Source organism: Tenrec ecaudatus, chromosome 11 (genome assembly GCF_050624435.1).
Source record: "Tenrec ecaudatus isolate mTenEca1 chromosome 11, mTenEca1.hap1, whole genome shotgun sequence".
In the NCBI taxonomy this organism is placed as follows: Eukaryota; Metazoa; Chordata; class Mammalia; order Afrosoricida; family Tenrecidae; genus Tenrec; species Tenrec ecaudatus.
This window is the reverse complement of record NC_134540.1, coordinates 46,693,288-46,712,868: the sequence shown is the minus strand read 5'-3', so window position 1 is coordinate 46,712,868 and position 19,581 is coordinate 46,693,288. Positions and strand designations below refer to the sequence as shown.

At 42.3% G+C, this 19,581-nt stretch overlaps 1 protein-coding gene across 2 annotated transcripts in view; it reads right to left on the bottom strand.

Annotated features, from left to right (window-relative positions):
• NAA16 (N-alpha-acetyltransferase 16, NatA auxiliary subunit) overlaps positions 1-19,581 on the bottom strand; it is an 85,631-nt gene extending 66,050 nt beyond the window's left edge. For both annotated transcript variants that reach the window (XM_075563018.1, XM_075563019.1), the window contains exons 1-5: positions 19,289-19,581; positions 11,565-11,649; positions 9,231-9,335; positions 7,559-7,716; positions 5,446-5,580 (exon numbers count right to left, since the gene is read on the bottom strand). In XM_075563018.1, the coding sequence (XP_075419133.1) occupies positions 5,446-5,580; positions 7,559-7,716; positions 9,231-9,335; positions 11,565-11,649; positions 19,289-19,342 (537 nt within the window). In that variant the 5' untranslated portion in view covers positions 19,343-19,581. The remainder of the gene's footprint in view (positions 1-5,445; positions 5,581-7,558; positions 7,717-9,230; positions 9,336-11,564; positions 11,650-19,288) is intronic.

The following is a 19,581-nucleotide window of genomic DNA, read 5'->3' as shown; positions in this document are numbered from 1 at the left end:
TGAATTGTAATAAGAGTTGTATGAGCCCCTAATGTTTTTTTTTAATCAAGAAAAGGGAATCGAATTTGCTGTGTAAGACTTTCACCTAAGACACAATATTTTTTTTAGCTGCAATGGGTAAAAACAAAATAAGAGTCGTACAGATTTTAACACATTTCTGGAAGATGGAAAAACCAACAAAGAATAAGTGATGAAGGAGGAAGGAGAAAGCCCACGCCAGGCGCTCTTACGGAGAGCACAGAGAGAATCTAATATGTCGTTACTGTTTACAAAGCAGACTCTAGCTGTTATAAACCTTGACCGCGTACAAATACAAAAGACAAACCAAGTGGCCAGGCAGAAAGGACACTCAATGGATAGCTAGCTTCGCATAATGTGGAGAGCAAACAAATCGTTCACACAGCTCATGGCATCAGATACACATATATTCTCCAAAGTCACAACTACTTTAGGTAACACAATGCTGATATAATTATATTAAGGAGGGAAGGTAATAAAAGAGCTAAATTCTAACATATGCAAAAGTTAGTAAAACGTCTAAAATAGAGCAAGATGTGCATCATTTAGGCATACAGAATGTGTACTTCCAATGTTTCTCTAAACCATCTTCTGTACAGCAAGGCAGAGAGAGGTAGAGTACATCTCTATACATCTTCTGTATTGAGAAATTACCTGACATAGGAAAGAAAAACTGTCTAACGCTCTACCAAGGACAATTAGTTTGGTGACTGGTCTCCATCCCCCGAAGAAGGGTCAACGCTTTGCTTTCAAAGTGGTCTATAAAAAGAAAATGTGCTCTTTAGCAAGATAAAAATGGAGGGCGGGAAGCCAAATGGGCAGAGTAAGGCCTCAGAGTACTGGTTTGGCATGGTGACCAGACGCCCCGTTTTTTGGCGGGACAGTCCCGATTGCATCCCGCGGCATATTATTTTAAATTCTGATTTTTGTAAAGAATGCACAACAAGCTAAGGTATACGGTTTTCAGCTGCCCTGTGGCTATTTCGCAGGATATGAGTTTTATCAATGGGTGTCCCACTGGTGTCCCGCTTTACCAATGTTAAAATCTGGTCACCTTAGGTTTGGTAGCATGGGCAATTTTAACACTGGCTGTCTAGAGTAGGGAGAGAGAATGGGGTGGAATGCTGGTTTACATGCTTCTGAGCGTGTTCTTACATTGAGAACAAGGGAGGGGCCGCACTGAACAGAGCCCTCTGGAGGAGATACAGCGGGAGAGGGGCAGAAGATGCCAATCTGGTTACGACTCAACTGTGTCGGCTGTTCACGGGGTTAATTCTGAGAGAGCAACTGTAGCTGTCTTAGTCGTAACTAAGAGGAGATGACTAAGGGGGAGGCACTGCTGGACTGGGATACAGTGGCCACCCAGATGTAAAAGGCTTTGCTATGCTGATACCTGGGGAGGATCCGAGCAAGGAAATACTTCTCTCCTGGTTAAATTTTATTAGTGGTCTGAAAAGGTGAAGCCAGAATGACCACTGGGAAAATCTGACCAAACTAAATGGACCCCTGCAGCCAACCAGAGCAGCTGATAGTTATGGGCCCTCGCACTGGTCATTTCTGCCCTATGGAGTACTCCTCAAAGCCCTGAGGGTGTACCTTTGTCCTAGTGTTCAGGCAGAAAGAATCAGGGAGTGCAGCAGAAGCAGTAGGAAAACAAGCAGAGAGAAAGGAGGCAAGGTACCTAAGAGAACTGTCACCTGAAACAAAGGCAGTAACACTGAAGAAGGCCACAGACCTAGAAAGAGTCCCAACAGAGATGGCAGCTGCAGATCCAGAAGGGGTCTGTGGGCGAGGTGGTAATGACACATGACAGGGCCAATAAGAGCCCAAAATGAGGGGGCTGAGATGAGCCTGTCCTGAGAGACTGATAGAAGGCCTGCAAGGCCAAGAGGTGCGGAGAGAGATGTTCTAAACTGACGGGATCCCAATTTGCAGCCTGTTGTTCCTGGTGCAGAGCTGGAACCTGTCCTTTCCTTACTGTGCTATTTAATTGCGAATGTGGGACTTCTGTGGCCAGTGCAATGCATTACTAAACCCAGTAGGGAATGCCAGGGAGTGACGACTCAGAATTGGTAAAAAGACTGGAGAATGGAGGCGTGTCTGACCTCCACTTCACAGGGGTCAGCTTTGGACTGATCCTGATCATTTCTGGCCAGAAGTTAGACAGGTTCTAACATTACTACTAGCCACACTTTACAATAGTCTCCAGGCAAAGTTTAAAAGGTAGTAACAGTAATTTGAATCCATATTATAAAACCTGAATATGAAACTACATGGGGTCTCAAATTGCCCAAATAAAAAAACTCACTGTCACCAAGTCAATTCTTATTGAAGGCAACGTTACAGAGCAGGGTAGAACTGCCCTTGTGGGTTTCCAAGACTGTAACTCTTTATGAGAGTAGAAAGCTTAATCTTTCTCCCACTACACCACAAGGGCTCCTTAAATAACTAAAACAATCTAGAAAAAGAATAAATTAAGACTCATGCTTCCTTTTATCAAAACATGTTAAACAACCATAGTAATCAAAGTCATGTGGAATTAGTAAATTAACATACAAACCAACAGAAGAGAACTGAGGGTCCACAAACAAACCCATACATGTATCTATGATTAGGAGCCCTGGTGGTATCATGGCTATGCACTTGTGCGGTTAACCATAAGGAGAGCAGTTTGAAACCGTCGGCTGATCTCAGGGAGAAAGAAGAGGCTTTCTACTCCTATAAAGAATTAACCGTCTCGGAAACCCATAGGAGCAATTCTACCTTGTCCCACATGGTCACTGTGAATCAGAACTGACTTGACGGTATGGAGCTTGGTTTTTGAGGTAACTATGACCAACTGATGTGCAACAGGGCAACAGGCCATTCGATGGGGGGGGGGGGGATCATAAAGCAGGACCCATGACTCACGTCCTGCATAAAAATTAACTCAAATGAAGCAATGACCTGAACATAAGACCTGAAGCCATATAAGACTGAGGAAAAAAGGAAAATTCTACGACTTTGCTTTTGAAAATAGATTCTTTTAAAAAAAGAAAAGAAAATAGATTCTTAGGTATGACAACAGAAGCAACAAATGACAAAATAAACTGGACTTCATAAAACTGTACAAAGAACTTTATCAACAAATGAAAAGACAACATCCAGAATGTGAACAAATATTTGTATATTATCTTAGGTCCAAAATTCAAACTATACAAGAACTCAACAACAAAAAAGACAAATACCCAATGAGAAATGAGCAAAGGAAAAATAGACGTTTTACTAAAAGGAGAAAAGGCTAATCTGAGGAAAAACTCATCAGTACATTAATCATTAGAAATCAACAGGTCTCTCTAGAGGAGGATAAACAATCTGGAGGAGAAAACAACGGGACCGACAGATCCAGGGGAACATGAGAAAAGGGGAGGTGGGGGAAAGGAAGTAGTGTTAACAAACTCAGGGACAAAGGAACAACAAGCAATCCAAAATTGGTGGCGAGGAGGGGTAAGAGGCCAAGTAGGCTTGATCAAGGGCAAAATAACCTAGAGGAATTACTGAAACCCAAATGAAGGCTGAACATGATAGTAGGGCGAGAGGAAAGTAAAGAGAAATAGAGGAAAGAACTAGGAAGCAAAGGGCATTTATAGAGGTCTAATACAGGCATGTACATGTGTAAATATATTTATATGAGGATGGGGAAATAGATCTATGTGCATATATTTATAGGTTTAGGTAGATGAACATTGGTCTTCCACTCAAATACGCCCTCAATGCAAGAACACTTTGTTCTATTAAACTGGTATTCCATGATGCCCACCTTTCCGACATGATCGCTCAAGACAAATGTGCGCATAAACAAATGTGGTGAAGAAAGCTGATGGTGCCCGGCTATCAAAAGATATAGCGTCTGGGGTCTTAAAGGCTTGAAGATAAACTAGCAGCCATCTACCTCGGAAGCAACAAAGCCCACATGGAAGAAGCACACCAGCCTGTGTGATCACGAGGTGTCAAAGAGATCGGGTAGCAAGCATCAAAGAACAAAAAAAATCATATCATTGTGAATGAGGGAGAGAGTGGAGTGGGGACCTAAAGTCCATCTGTAGGCAACTGGACATCCCCTTACAGAAGGGTCAGGGGAAGGAGACAAGCCAGTCAGGGTGCAGTGTAGTAATGATGAAATATACAACTTTCCTCTAGTTCTTTAATGCTTGCTCCCCCCCACTATCATGATCCCAATTCTACTTTACAAATCCGGCTAGACCAGAGAATGTACACTGGTACAGATAAGAACTGGAAACACAGGGAATCCAGGACAGATGAACCCTTCAGGACCAGGGGTAAGAGTGGTGATACCAGGAAGGTGGAGGGTGGAGGGGTAGAAAGGGGCAACTTATTATATGGATCTATGTATAACCCCCTCCCTGGGGGAAGGACAACAGAAAGGTGGGTGAAGGGAGGCATCGGACAGTGTAAGACATGACAAAATAATAATTTATAAATTATCAAGGATTCTTGGGGAGTATAAGACATGACAAAATAATAATTTATAAATTATCAAGAATTCTTGAGCAGAGTGGGGAGGGAGGGGAAAAAATGAGGAGCTGATAGCAAGGGCTTAAGTAGGAAAAAAATGCTTTGAGAATGATGATGGCACCAAATGTACACATGTGCTTGACACAATGGATTTATGTATGGATTGTTATAAAAGTTGTATAAGCCCCCAATACAATGATTTAAAAAATAAAGAAATATTTCACAATAAATGTTAAAAACATAAAAGAAAGAAAATGCAAATCAAAACTAGAATGAAATACTGCTTTACTTCCACGGGGATTACCATTATTATTAAGAATAAAGAAGAGTAGTGCTAGTGAAAATGTAAAGAAATCCAAATTCTTAGTTATTGCTGGTGTGACTGTAAAATGGTGCATCTACTATGGCAACAATTTAGTGGTTCTCATTATCATACGATGCAGCAATTCCACTTCTCGGTATATACCCAAAAGACTTGGAAGAAGGAACTTGAACGGTACTAAAACTCAAACTTGAATATGAATATAATCAAGGAAACACAAGAGAAAAATGAAATATACCTCCTTCACACTCATAAAATTGACAAAAACGACTCTATCTTACACTAAATGGCAAGCATGTATTTGCATAAAATGTAAAATATCTATTAAAGAATCAATTTCCATAGCCCCAAAGGTATTTTCATTTTTTATTACCATTACATATGCTAATGTTTATATCATAAGATGAATTAAAATTTTTATAAGTATTTATTTCCTCAGTTTTAGGCCTAACTTTTTCCAATTCAAAAAATTGTTTTCAAATGTTCTCATAAGTTGAAAAAACTTAATTCCCATATTAGGAGAAGGGCAGCAATTGAGAAAATCAACTCATGGTTTTCAACAGAAGAGAACGTTAAAGTGAAGTTCTTACTTGCTGTGTTTGTCTAAATTCTTCTAATAGCTTCAATGCCATATCATAATCTTTCAGCAAATGGTAGGCAATAGCATATCCAATCCAGGAAGCACGTTGTGTTGGGCGCAACTGAAGAAGCTGATACCTTGTCTCCTTCAAAAATAATAATTTTTTAAGTTGTTTAGCCTTCTTAAAATATTTATATTTCACGAGTTTTAAGAAAACCATTCTATTTACTATTGTTACAGTGAATTCAATGATCAAACTTCACTTCTAGAATAAAATGGAAACACATCGACCAGTCCTTCATTTAAACGGCTTCCACTTCAGAACACCCTGTAATGCTCTTCTTGGAGCCCAGGCCTCTGGGCTCGGATACAATGACATCACAAGAGTTCCCGTGCCAACTAAACATCCTGGAATAGTGGCAAAGGTCTTTCTACAACAGTAATTTGCTATCTGTAAAGATGTATAGGGAATTACAATGTATTTACATTACAATGGACTCCATAGCTGGGGACAAAAGCAGAGAGTAGACACTGCCAGGGGAAACAAAAGAAAACTCTTGTAGGAGAAATACCTGTGCTGTGAAGCCATCTGTTCAAACAGATGCTCACCTGTGATACTAAGAACAAAGCCCAAAACTCGACCCAGGCAATCTCAAATGAATCAAGAAGCATCGCTATGGGGAACAAAGTCCAACCTCCCTACACAGCCTCAACTCCCATAGCTCATTTCAGTCTCCAAATTCTAGAATAGTGTAACTGCTTGAAGGAACAAGATCTCTAGAGAATCGTAACTGCATGTGACACCAAGCTATGCCACTGTCACCCCTGTTGCTTCTGTTCATTCACCTCCTTCATTAAATTTAGTCTTTGGCAGCTGGCTCCGTTTTCTTCTTTCCCAAATCTGGACATGATCCTGGGTAAATGGAACACGAATATGGACCACCTATTTAACACTATCTGTTCAGTTCCAACCTTTCCTCATCCTCAATCTTCTCTTCCACCAGCTATGGCACCCATTCCCACACCTAGACTTTACTGCCACCCAGAAATCACAAATGAAGATACCTCACTCTGACTACAGCACTTATCCTTCCAACAACCTGGGACAGCCCTTACTTCGTGCTGTGACATGACTGGTACCCCTACTTCCTTGGGCTCTTTCCTTCTCACCTTTGTCTCACTGCCTAGCTAGACAGCCACTCCAGCCTTACTGCTTTAATTCCCACCAGTCTATAGGCTGAGGAGCACTGCTGAAGAAAACCTCACAACCCTAAAGAACACAGCCATATTAAGCTCCACGGAGCCCCAGAAGCTGCTGGAATCAGCTAGACATAGGGTATAGAATTTATACGGCAGTAAAAGGCAAAGGAAGAAATAAATGAAAGATTTAATTTAAAAACTGTTAAAGACTGGTGACTGGCAAAATAGGACAATTCCCTTTTGCACATCTTGCAATTAGAAAGCAGAGTGGAGTTAAGAGTAAGTGCTTAGAGATGCTCAGCAGGGAAAGGCAAGTCTGGAGGGGTCTGAACTCCAGAAAGACCCACTTACACATAAATGGTTCTCACTTTTTTAAACATTAACCACCTGGTGAAAAAGTAAGTTACTGTTTACATCCCAGGTGTCCCTGGTTAGGCTATTAACCACAAGACTGGCAGTTCAAACCTACCCAGAGGTGTTTTGGAACAATTCCTGGCACTCACCTTCTGGAAAGTCTTGAAAACCCTATGGAATAAGTTCTCTGAAATCCACGGGGTCCCATGAGGCAGAACCCTAAAGGCTAACTGCTTGGGTTTGGGGGTTCTTGGTGATTACATTTAAGCTTGACTGGTTTGACCAAATTTGCAACTGTCAAATCCTCAAAGACTCTGGTCAGCATTTTGTATCTAACAGAAATCCTTTATTAAATGTTAACACACCCAGTTGTCTTTGTCAACAATCAGTTACAAAGTTCTACACCTATTATTGTAAGGCGGTCCCAGGCAACTTTTCCCTTCTCACACAAACTGTGACACACAATCACCTAGACGTGAGTCCAGCCTATGCTAAACTCACTCGAAATTCAGATGGTTTTCAATTGCATCTCGTGTCTAAGCTTCTAATTTTCAGGCTAAAGTACTTACTCGGTAACCTTCAAGGTCTCTCATCTGAATCTGCAACAAGGAGAGGTCCCTCAGGATTTGCAGATTATCTTTATCTAACTTGAGAGCATTTCGGTAACACTTGATAGCTTCATCGTATTTCTTATCAGAACGCTGCAGGAGTCCATACACATGCCAACCTGACTAAGTTAAGGAAAGAGAGACATTCGCAGACACTAAAATACATTATGCTGAAAATCTACTATAAAATGTAGTGCAGCAATACGGTGCTTTGGGATTTTGTTCAGAATGACCTGGAGGGCAGGAACAAGAAGGCAGGGACAGCGGGGTGGTGGGGGCATTACTAAAGACAAAACAAGATCGTCCTGACTAACAACTGTGTTAAAGCTGGGAAATGACACATGAGGGTTCATTGTTCTCATCTACTTTTTGTTATGCATTTAAAATGTTATTTATTTGAAATTTTTTCCTAATAAACCAGTCTTAGAAAATTCTTGGTAAAAATGCTTCATATTCCTCACCATCTATCCGAGTCACCTCAGCATTTACACAGGAGCCCCGATGACGTCATGCATTATTACATGTTGGGCTGCTAGCCCCCTACTTAGCAGTTCAAACCCACTATCAGCTCCATGGGAGAGAGGTGTGGCTCCTAACAACAGTTACAGTCTTGGTCACTATGAGTTGGAATCAACTCAATGGCAAAAAATTTGGGGTTTTTTTCTTCAGCATTCACTTATTTTTTATCACATATATGAAATAAAATATTGTACAAAAATTGCAATTACCTTTTCAAACAGGAAATGTATATCCAAACAACTCTAAAATCACATGTAGCCCTAATAATTTAACTGGTTAATATTTTAAAAGCTGGCCCACACTGAATTATTTTTATTGTACAGTCTCAGTATTATCTTGAAGCTAATAACAGTAACAATAATAACCTCTCATACTTACATGCCCTGCCTGTGTCTTTACTCTGGAATAAGAGACAAAGAAAAAGTATTTGGTATTTTAAGAGACCCCCCCCCAAAAAAAAGCTAAATGTAAAAATACTACCAAGACTATTCTAAGTAGCTAATATAAAACTTAGTTCAACAAAATAGTACTTTGAGATTTAGTTCAGAATGCCCTGGGGGGCAGGAACAGGGGACAAGTGGTAAGTAAAAGCTGAGTAAACACTCTACCAGCACGAGGGGAAAGCGCTGAAGAACCAGTATGCCATACTTAATATTAAATAAGATGTTGTCGAACAAGTCTCTTCTAAATTTTTATTTTCCAGTATCTAAAAGAAAGTTTAAGGCCCTAAATTTTATTACATAGTTAAATAACTAAAGAGTCGGTACTTGAAACTTTAACAACATCCCACACAGTTCATGAATGTATACAGAAAAAAAAGAAAGGGTTTCAGGCCGTACATACTAAAGTTGCTTTTCTCTCATACTAAGCACAGCGGCAGTAAGCACGCCTCTCTTCGCATAGGGATTTTCCTTACCACACTCCAATCAACACACGAGTGCAGAGGCAACAGAGAGAACAAGTATTACAAAATGTTGATAATTATATCACGGAGTAATAGGTACAAAGTGTTGGTTAAATTCCCTTTCATGTACGTTTGAATTTTTTGCCAGTGAAGATTTTTTTCATTAAATGACGAGAGAAATAAAACTCGTCAACAACTGCAGAAGGATACAGACATGACTCTTGACGTCACTGCGGAGGCCTTTCCGGACAAATTCATAGGCTTCTTCTTTCCTTCCTAAACAGTTCAGTGTTAATCCTTTCATAGCCAAAGTCTCTGGGGGGGAAAAAGAGTCAACATCTAGTCACACAAGACTAATTTTTCTCTTAAATATTTGAGATCTTAAGGATTACTATTGCTTCAGTGCATGTGATTTGTTTTCTATTTTATTTAAAATGCATATAACAAAATATTTCCCATTTCGACTGTTTGCAAATACAGCCAGGTGACGTTAATTACATGCACCACGTTGTGCAACCAGTACCACTATCCATTCTCAAATTTTTCATCACCCTAACAGATACTCCGTGGCCCCCCTTCCCCCCGCCCCCCACGACTTAGGAGAACTTCTTTCCAATTACAAAAAGTGGACGTACATGTATTTGCTTAAAACTTAGCTCAAGTTCTTTCAGAAACATGTTTGAGTGGGATTCAGTTGCTAAAATATTAAGTGTCCTTTCATAGATTCTATTAGAAGACTCGAGATTATTCTACTGACAGAAGAGCTGGCACAGAGTCTGCTGAATGAAACCCAAGTAAGCGGTCCCACAGCTTTCCCTGACATCAGTGCTAGTGAAATCATCTGTGTTACCCCTAAGAACAATGGAGCTCCCTTAAAGACACAAACACAATCTCAAGACATTCACGCTTGGGGCAGATTTCTCTTCTGACAGCAAGTTTTGTCCTCTTAATTGCAGTTTATAGTTCAGGAGTGCATTGACTATGGATGTGACAACCCAAAGGTACGTTAGAATGGTTGAGAACGATGGCTTGGGATGAAATAATGCTCTAAATAATCCACAGCAAGGAAGGAGGAAGGATAAGTAGGCTTTCGAACTCAGCTTTGTAGACTCATGGTTCCTCCAGAAAGCGGTGACCTAGCATCCCCGGTCCTAATAGCCAAACAACTTCTCTCTCTGCTCACATCCCGACTTCTCTCAAGCTTCACATTTGGAAAAGGGGTCTACAACTAAAAAGTTGCACAGGCTGCGATCAGTTTTGTGGGAAAAGGATGTCACAAATACACACTAAGCACCAGTGCTGAAAAGGTAATGCAGAATGCACAACCTAACTGTACGTTAACAGTATCATGCAGCACATTCCTAACCAAAGGTAAACTGTTTTGGCTGTTTCCTCACGCTGTCAGTATTCCCCTGCACATGAACGCTCCTGCATCTTTAAGTGGAATTTGTACAGAAGTCAGAACAGGTACATACAGTTCTTATTTAGCTTGAATTGACAACGATTTAAAAGCTGCAGGAGCAGCAAGTGAAGGTGAGTGTGATTCTAAGTTGCCACACTTGACTGAGGATTGGAATCACGTGGGGAATCTGGTGAACCTAGATCCCTGGGCTCCATATACAATCAAATAAATCAGAATCGGGGGCAGGAGCACAGGGATCAGTAGCTGCACCAGAGCCTCGGCTGATTCCAATTAACCGCTAAATTTGGGAACCTAGGTTGTGATGGGTAATTTGTTGCAAACAGGGACTGCTTCAATAGTTTCAAAGTGAGGGCAACTTTGTATAATATTAAAGAGCATGTAGTAGTTCAATCTGACATTCATAACCAAAGGGCTGTAATTGCAAAAACTGCTCTCATTTGGTAAGTTAGAAACAGGCATAAACTTAAATGATATTCAAACACAAGAAAAACAATGGTATAGGTTTTGCCTGCCATCATAGTGTTCCTATGACACCTTCTATCATCCATTTGCTATTCATTTATAAGAGAAAAATGTTTTGAATGTTCCCAAGTCCAAAAAGAAATTATGAAATCATACCAAATACATAAGCCCTAAAATAACACTATATAGTGTTCACAGGCAAGGTTCAAAGCTAAGAATGCTTGACGCCCAGATGCATCAAGGGGATGCATTAGGGACACTACCATTGTTGTGCCTAAGTTTGTCCTTTAAAAAAAAAAAATCGAAAATCTCGTTTGGATCTATTTTGGTTAGTGAAGCCAGGTACTAATGTAGGTCTTTCAGAAAAGGCGGAGCTGTGTAAAGCTCTCTCGCTCTCTCTGATACATATGTGTATCATCCACTTTAAAATCCAACACATCAGTCAACTGCATCTCACCTAAATGACATTGTACTAACAAAGGTATAAGTAATCTAGAGTAAGACAGAGGAAACATAACTTAAAAAGTTGAACATGTATGCACTCTCAGGGAAGGGTCAAGGTCAGGTCATTTTTCTTTCATTTTCTTTAAATATATCATCTGCAGCCTGTGGGATTAGATTTCCCTCAAACAATTTCTCTCACACAAATGGGACAATACCTCCATGTTCAGCAAATTTTGGGTTCGAAAGAATCATCTTGCAAAACTTGAGGCCATTTTTGTACTGTTTCTGTTCATAACACTTCTGTAAAAAAAATACACGAACAAGAGTTATTATATAAATAAACATGCAAGAAAAAACTTGTCTATTGTAAATTCTAAGTTAAAACTCAAACCAAATTCTTAAAAAGTATGTGTTGGAAAGTTTTCGTGTCGTTTTATATAAGTTAAAATATGAAGGGTACTTTTGTCCCATACTGGCTCACTGCCATCGAATAACGTCTGGCGCCTGGTGAGCCAACAAGACAGAGGAGAGCTGTCTCCGTGGGCTTCTGAAGCTGCAAGTCTTTACTGGAGCGCAAAGTCTCAGCTTTCTCCCGTGGATGCTCTTTATCAAATTATTCTAGATCCGTAAGTAGGTAACAAAATTACATCTAAACACAGGGAAATGTCCAACACTGCCACTGAATACTATAATTCAAAAGCAAAAAACATGGAATAACGATTGATAAAATATAAGAAACGGCATCAAAATGATCCATTCTGCATCCTGCAAGAATCAAACCAAAGCACACAAACTACTGCCATTTTTAAGCAAATACTACATGTTTATACCTCAAAATCCCAAACCCATTGCCAATAAGTAGATCCCAACTCACGGCAACTCTATATACAGTTTCTGAGCACAAACAGCTTCCACGGTCTCTCATGGAAACACTGATGGGTTGAACCACAACTTTGCAACTAGCAGCCCAAGCCCTGATCCACACTCGCTTCAGGGATCCTATGTGCCTGCACAAAACCAGTAACGCTTCAGCCATAGAGGAACTACTAAAGGTAGGTGGCGTTACCTTCACTTTACAGCTGTGAAACCCAAAATTCAGAGTTCATCAAACTTGCCTGTAAGCAGCTTAGCTGAGCTTAGCTGCAAACTCTGCATGCCCATGACCTAGACAAAAGCTCTCCAATAAACACAGTCCAGTAAGAACCAGGCAAATGGTACCAGCAGTGGAGGAGTAAAACGAGAAACAAAACTCACTGCCACCGAGTGAATGCTGACTCATAGCGACCCCCAAGACTGTAACGGTTTACAGGAGCAGAAAGCCGCATTTTTCCCCCGAAGAGCTATAAATGGGTGCAAAAAGAAGAACTAGAAGAGTCTTCATAAAAAATAGTTATGTTTCAATCAAGACCTACTGATTGCCTCTGCATCAAGGAAACAAAACAGGGGGCTGGGAGAAAAAAGTTGGTGTCATGGGTGCTCTCCAACCACTTCCAACGCAGATGCTTTGTACAACAGAATAAGCAAGGGGACGACCGTGCCCGGTCCAGCGTCGTCCTCGCAGTCTGCTCTGTTTGAGGGCATCGTTGCAGTGTGCCATCCATCTGGCTGAGGGCCCTCCTCTTGCTCAGGGCCTCTTTTAAACTTTTTTTTTACCAGGGATGGTGTCCGTGTCTCCAGGCCTGGCCCCTCCTGATAACATTTCCAAAGTAAATGAGACAAAGTCTTATCATCCTTGTTTCGAAGAGCCATCTGGCTGTACTTCTTCCAAGGCAGATTTGTTCGTTCTTCTAGCGGCCCACGGTATTACTGGCCAACACCATAATTCAAATGCATCGATTTCTCATCGTTCTTCCTTATTTACTATCCAGCTTGCCATCCACATGAGGCCAACAATAAGACTATGGCTTGGGTCAGGCACACCTTAATCCTTAAAGTACTATCTTTACTTTTGAACACTTAAAAAACCTTTTGCAGCTGACTTGCCCAGTGCAGTAAGTCATTTTTTAATTTCTTGACTGCTGCTTCCATAGACACTGATTATTGATCAAAGTAAATTAAATCCTTGACAACTGCAATCTTTCTTTTCTTTACCATCATGTTACTTACTGGTCAAGTTGTGAGGGGTTTTGTTTTCTCTATGTTGAGGCATAATGCATATCGAAAGCTGTAGTCTTTGATCTTCATTCGTAAGTCCTCTTTCAATAAGCAAGGTTGTATCAACTGCATATAACAGGCCGTTACTGCATATTCCTCCAATCCTGATGTCATTTTTTTCTTTATAAAGACCAGCTTCTCAGATTTGCTTAGCTTCCAGACTGAGGAAGTATAATTAAAGGATCCAACACTGATACAAACTATTCTTCACATTTTATGCAGCAAGCACGAAGGTCAAAAAGGAATTGGAAGACTTTGATCAACCTCTACAGTCTGAACTTGATTAAGTATGCAGTCAAGATGCACTGAAAATTAGTACTCGTGGTTGGAATGTGAAAGTTGGAAATGAAGAAGGAAGGTCAGCAGTTGGAAAATAAGGCCTTGCTGACAGAAACAGGACCAGGTGATAAAACTTCTCAAAACCAACAACTTATTCGTGCAGCTATCTTTTTTTAACAATGTAAACAGTACAAATTCACATGGACCTCACCATATGGAATACACCTGAATCAAACGGACCCTGGAAAGAGACTAAGGAAAACTCAGTAACATTAGTCAGAGCAAGGCCAGGAGCCGAGTGCAGAACACTCCACCAAATGCTCATACTCAAGTGAAGCTTGATCGAATTAATATGGAACGACTTCAAATACATCATACATGCAGACACCAAAAGGTCATGGTGGCAGTTAGATTTTATGTCAACCTGACCCTGTGTGAAAGTGCGGGGGTAAAGTCCAACCTATCAGTCAGGTCACAGCTTGATGATGAGTGTGTTGCCTTTTAAAGAGAGGTGCTGGGAATTCTTCTTTTGCCCTTCACCTTACTCCTCACTGGGACTATGTGTCTGCCTTCAGGGGAGACCTGTCAGCACCCTGCCATGTTTCCACCGACTTTCAATCCACAGGACTGCACCCACCAGCCTGGGATCTCCTGCTTTCCACTTCACCAGCCTGCAGCTACCTGGGTCTGAAGACTCTGGTACCATCAGGCCCATGGACTTCAGCTGAACTGGGATGGGACGCCTGATACCATATTATTCTTGTTATAAATCTTTTTCTTATACATATATGAGCACCCCGGTTTTGTTTCTTCAGACATGTAACCCAGTCTAACATCATACATGAAGACACCAAAACATCCTTAAAAAGAGATGAGGCCAAAACAGATGACAGAAGAGATTCTGAAGCTGCTCTTGTATGCAGAATAGCTAAAGCAAATGGGGGAAAATGATGACATAAAGGAAGTGAACAAAAGATTTCAAAGATACGTTAGAAAACCAAAAGAGAAGAACAAACTGGGCATTAAGAAAAATCCACGCCTCAAATTGCAATGTCAAAGGATTCTGTAGGAAAACCACTGAACAAGTAACAAATGAAGAAGACGAAAAGAATATAGACTCACAGTGCCAAAAGGAACTGGTCAACATTCAAGCATTTCAAGAGATAGCGTTGTGATCAATAACCAACAACACAGATGCCCAAGCTTCACTAAAAAAAATGGCAAAAACAACCCACAAGGCTCCAGGAATTGACAGAATACCAACTAAATTTTTTAACACACTGATGCAGCACTGGAAATGCTAACTCATCAATGATAAAAAACACACCTGGCGAATCCTAGCCATCAGCCCTATGAGGATCATTTTGAGTAGGCAGCAACTTGATGACGATGGCTTTTAGGTTTGAGGTTTTATCCCTTGAAATAAATCTTTTCCCCGCTCCCTTACTTCCTCTCTGTTGGCTCTGGGGGATGATGCTAGTTTCGTTTCAGCATCTATGGGCACAGCATTCTGGGAAAACTCCTTGGGTTTTAGCCATCAATCTTCCCCTTAATCTAGGGCAGTGGTTCTCAACCTTTCTAATGCCGAGACCCTATAATACAGTTCCTCATATTGTGGTGACCCCTAATCATAACATTATTTTCATTGCTACTTAGTAGCTGTCATTTTGCTACTGTTATGAATCAGGCAACCCCTGTGAAAGGGTCCACAGGTCTAGGAGGTTCTCAGCACAGGAACCCTGGATCTTCTTGCTTGGAGGTAAATGGGGGCTCTCTTTCTCTGCTGCAGTGTTGAAAGACGTTAACTCAAAATCCCAACCTAATCCAATCTAATTCATATAATAAAATAACCTAATTATCATTAACATGGTCCCATTAACATAACAGGGCCATAACCAGAGGCCTAGAGACTGGTATTTACAACACAGAGGCCAGCCACATAATACTGGCAATCATTGGCCTTGGCCTTGTCAAGTTGACACATATTTGGGGTGGTGGTCGGGAGGCACAAGCCAATCCATTCCAGGAACACAGGTTGCTGCTTTTTTAAGTGTTAATGTACGGGAGTCCCAATTCAAACCCATGTAGTACACCTCCAAAGTGCAAGTACTCGGGTTACAAAAGTCAAAGTCCAATGAGGGGGAAGTGCAGAGTAGAGACCCAAAGCCCATTTGCAGGCCACTGAACATTCCCTTACAGAAGGGTTTCGGGGAGATAAGCCAGTCAGGGTGCAATGTAGCAACGATGAAACATACAACTTTCCTCTAGTTCCTAAATGCTCCTCCCCCCGCGCCCGCCCCCCCCATTACCATGATCCCAATTCTACCTTGCAAGTCTGGCTAGACCAGAGGATGTACACTGGTACAGATAGCAAATGGAAACAGGGAATCCAGAGCGGATGATCCCTTCAGGACCAGTGGTGTAAGTGGCAATACGAGGAGGGTAGAGGGAGGGTGGGGTTGGAAAGAGGGAACCGATTACAAGATCTACATATAACCTCCTCCCTGGGAGGCAGACAACATAAAAGTCGGGGAAGGGAGACGTCGGACAGGGCAAGATATGACAAAATAATAATTTATAAATTATCATGGGTTCATGAGGGAGGGGGAGTGGGGAGGGGGAGAAATGAGGAGCTGATGTCAGGGGCTTAAGTGGAGAGCAAATGTTTTGAGAATGATGAGGGCGATGAATGTACAAATGTGCTTTACACAATTAATATATTATGGATTGTGATGGGAGTTGTATGAGCCCCTAATAAAATGATTTAAAAAAAAGTCAAAGTTCAGTAAGGAAGCATGGCAGTTAGTAGATGAGAAAAAATTCAAGTCAACTCTGCTACTGATTCAACTAAGAACCTTAGGCATCTAATTCATTTACAACTCCTGGGTTTTGATTCTTCTCATCTGTAACAGATTATCGAAAACCTCCAAAATTAAAAATAAATAAAAATAAAATGTGATGCTAACAGTCCGCTTAGAAAGTAAGACGAGCAGGTATAAACGATGCAGGGTATGTACCAGCGGACTGGTGACTGTGTGGATGTGTTCAATTATCTTGACAATAGGAAAAAAATTTGGTATTTTGGTCTAACAACCAAACTTATAGTGTAAGATAGGACAAAATAATAATTTATGAATTATCAAGGGTTCATGAGAGATGGGGGAGTGGGGAGGGAGGGGGAAGATGAGGAGCTGATGCCAAGAACTTAAGTGGAGAGCAAATTTTTGGAGAATGATGAGGGCAACGAATGTACAAATGTGCTTTACACAATTGATGTATGTATATGTACGGATTGTGATAAGAGTTGTATGAGCCCCCAATAAAATGATTTTTAAAAATACAGTTTTACTACAGAGACTTGTGTTTACTATGGAATTGGTATGACAATTTTTATCCATAAATTGTTATGAGATGATAACATTTATTGTTGTGCGATGATAACATTATTCACTTTTGCAGAAACCAAAACCAAGCCAATTGCCAACAAGTTGATGCTGACTCAGGCCGACCCAACTGCCCCACAGGGATTCCTAGCCAGTGATCTTTGTTGAAGCAGACAGCTACATCTTGCACCTGCAAAGCAGCTGGAGAATTCAAGGCACCAAACTTTCGGCTAGGTAACTGAATGCTTAACCGCTGTGCCACTAGAGCGCCTTAATTCTGTAGAACCACACCTAAATTCATGCCACTTAGCAATATACGTACCCAACTAAAATGTTTAGTGTTTCTCAATTTATACACATTGGAGGATAAAAATCACTCAAAAGCAGCTTTAACTTTTATTAACTGATGTACACTAAATCGTTAATAAATACATCAAGATTGAAGATAACAGAAATGCTACTTAAACATGATGTGAACTAGAAAGAAAGCATTACAGAGTGAAAATAAAGTTCCATCATCTTTTGGGTTATCATTTTTGGTATAAAGTTCTGAAATCCAATCACTAATTGCTGATTTTTATTAACAATGTTTCAGGTTCCCTAATGGTTACACATGGGCTGCTAACGTTCAAGGTCTGCAGTTTGATAGGACCAGGCTTTCCACTCTGGTAAAGAGTTACATTCTCGGAAACTCCATGACCTATAAGGTGGCTGAGTCGGCATTGACTCAATGGCATTGAGTTTGGTTTTGATATCAAGAACTAAACACACACACACACACACACACGACTGAGGGGGAGGGTCGTTCTCCAATTTCATACTGTTAAAAAAATACGAGGGTGTAATTTTCTGTTATGTTTTTGCCATTCTTATAATCTGTTCAAAATTAAGCACCGTATGAAAGCGGGGCTTAAGTTTTTCATCTCTTATGCATCTTTAAACATTCTGAAGACAAAGTATGACGTTTCCATTGGTCGGCAACAAAACAGAGCCTATGAACGCTTCATCGGTCACTAATACTTAAAACTGCTCTAAATGAATGTTTTCTTTTAGTAAAGTAAATCAGTGGCTCACGACCACATAAAACCCAGTATCATTCAGTTGCTTCCACGAATGTGAATCTTTACCGGGGCAGACAGCCTCACCTCTCTCCCTCCGGCTTCCTTAAGCAGTCCGACTTACCCCGCAGCCCCACCGGAGCGCCTTAGAATGACCATACAGTCAACACAATGCCTGAGATTCACCCTTGAAAACCAAAGGTCTGAAAAGATCAACTAGAAAAGACAACCGGAGGTTAGCAAGATTAGTGTATGGTCTACGGTCTCCAGCGGGCACCGAGAAAAGCAATGGCATGTTGCTTCTCAATTCTCCGAAGGCTGAGCCTGGAAAGCCGAAGCACAACCCACTGAAAACTCGCCGGCACCGTCCTACCGGCCGGCTACTGCCCGTCACTCAGGCTTTTGCTCGAAAGCAAAGCCAACGTTCACCCCAAATGCAAAATCAGGACCTGAAAGCAGCTTTAATTACTCCCAGCCAGGTCGGTGCGGGTTAAAGAAATCAAGGGGCTATGTTTGGATAACTTAGAAGTGCGGCCAAGGCACTCATTCGCTTCCCAAAGACCCAATTAAGGTACTTTGAAAGCATGCAAAACTCGGATCGAGGGTCGAGGGGCCAGCGCAGGCTCCCTGCGGTTACTTTGTTTCTTTTGGCCTAAACCCCACCCCGCTTCCCCTTCTTTAAGCCATAAAGGGGCGCGCACTGAAACCCTAGCGGGGAAGGCTGCGGCTGCCAGCGGCGCGCGAGGATCCGGCGGAGGAGGAGGGCGCGGGTGCCGCCACCAGGCGCCGCTGGGGGCTCGGCGGCCAGGACCGGCCAACGCGGCTCTGCACGGCGGGACTGCGGAGACGCCTGAAGTTTCTGGAAAAGGCGCAGCGGGGCCGGGCCGGGCCGCCGCAGGGCGGGAAGGCGCGGAGGCAAGGCCCGGGCAACCCCTCCCGGCGGACGGGCGGGGAGCCCCGGCGCAGGCCGGCCGAGGCGGTGCCGTCGGGTCCGGCGGGGCTCAGACATCAACAAAGAAGCCGAGTCCGGGCCCTCACGGCCGCCGCCCGCGCCGGGCCACTCACCAAGATACGCTTGAAGAGATTGCTCTCTTTGGGCGTCAGCTGCACGTTCGGCATCGCGGCCGGCGAGGCACGGCGCCCGGGCGCTCCGGGTCGCGCGCGAGGGCGGGCAGCGGGCGGCGGGTCAGGTCATTGGCCCAGAGGGGCGAGGGGGGGCCAGGGCAGGGCTCCCCGGCGGGGCTGCGGATGGGGAGAGGGGGCAGCCTCGGAAGGGCGCTCTCGTTCTGGCCCTTCTTTGGGGAGAGTGGCGCCGGCGGCGACTCCCGCGCGCGGCAAGATGGCAGCCGGGGCCCGCC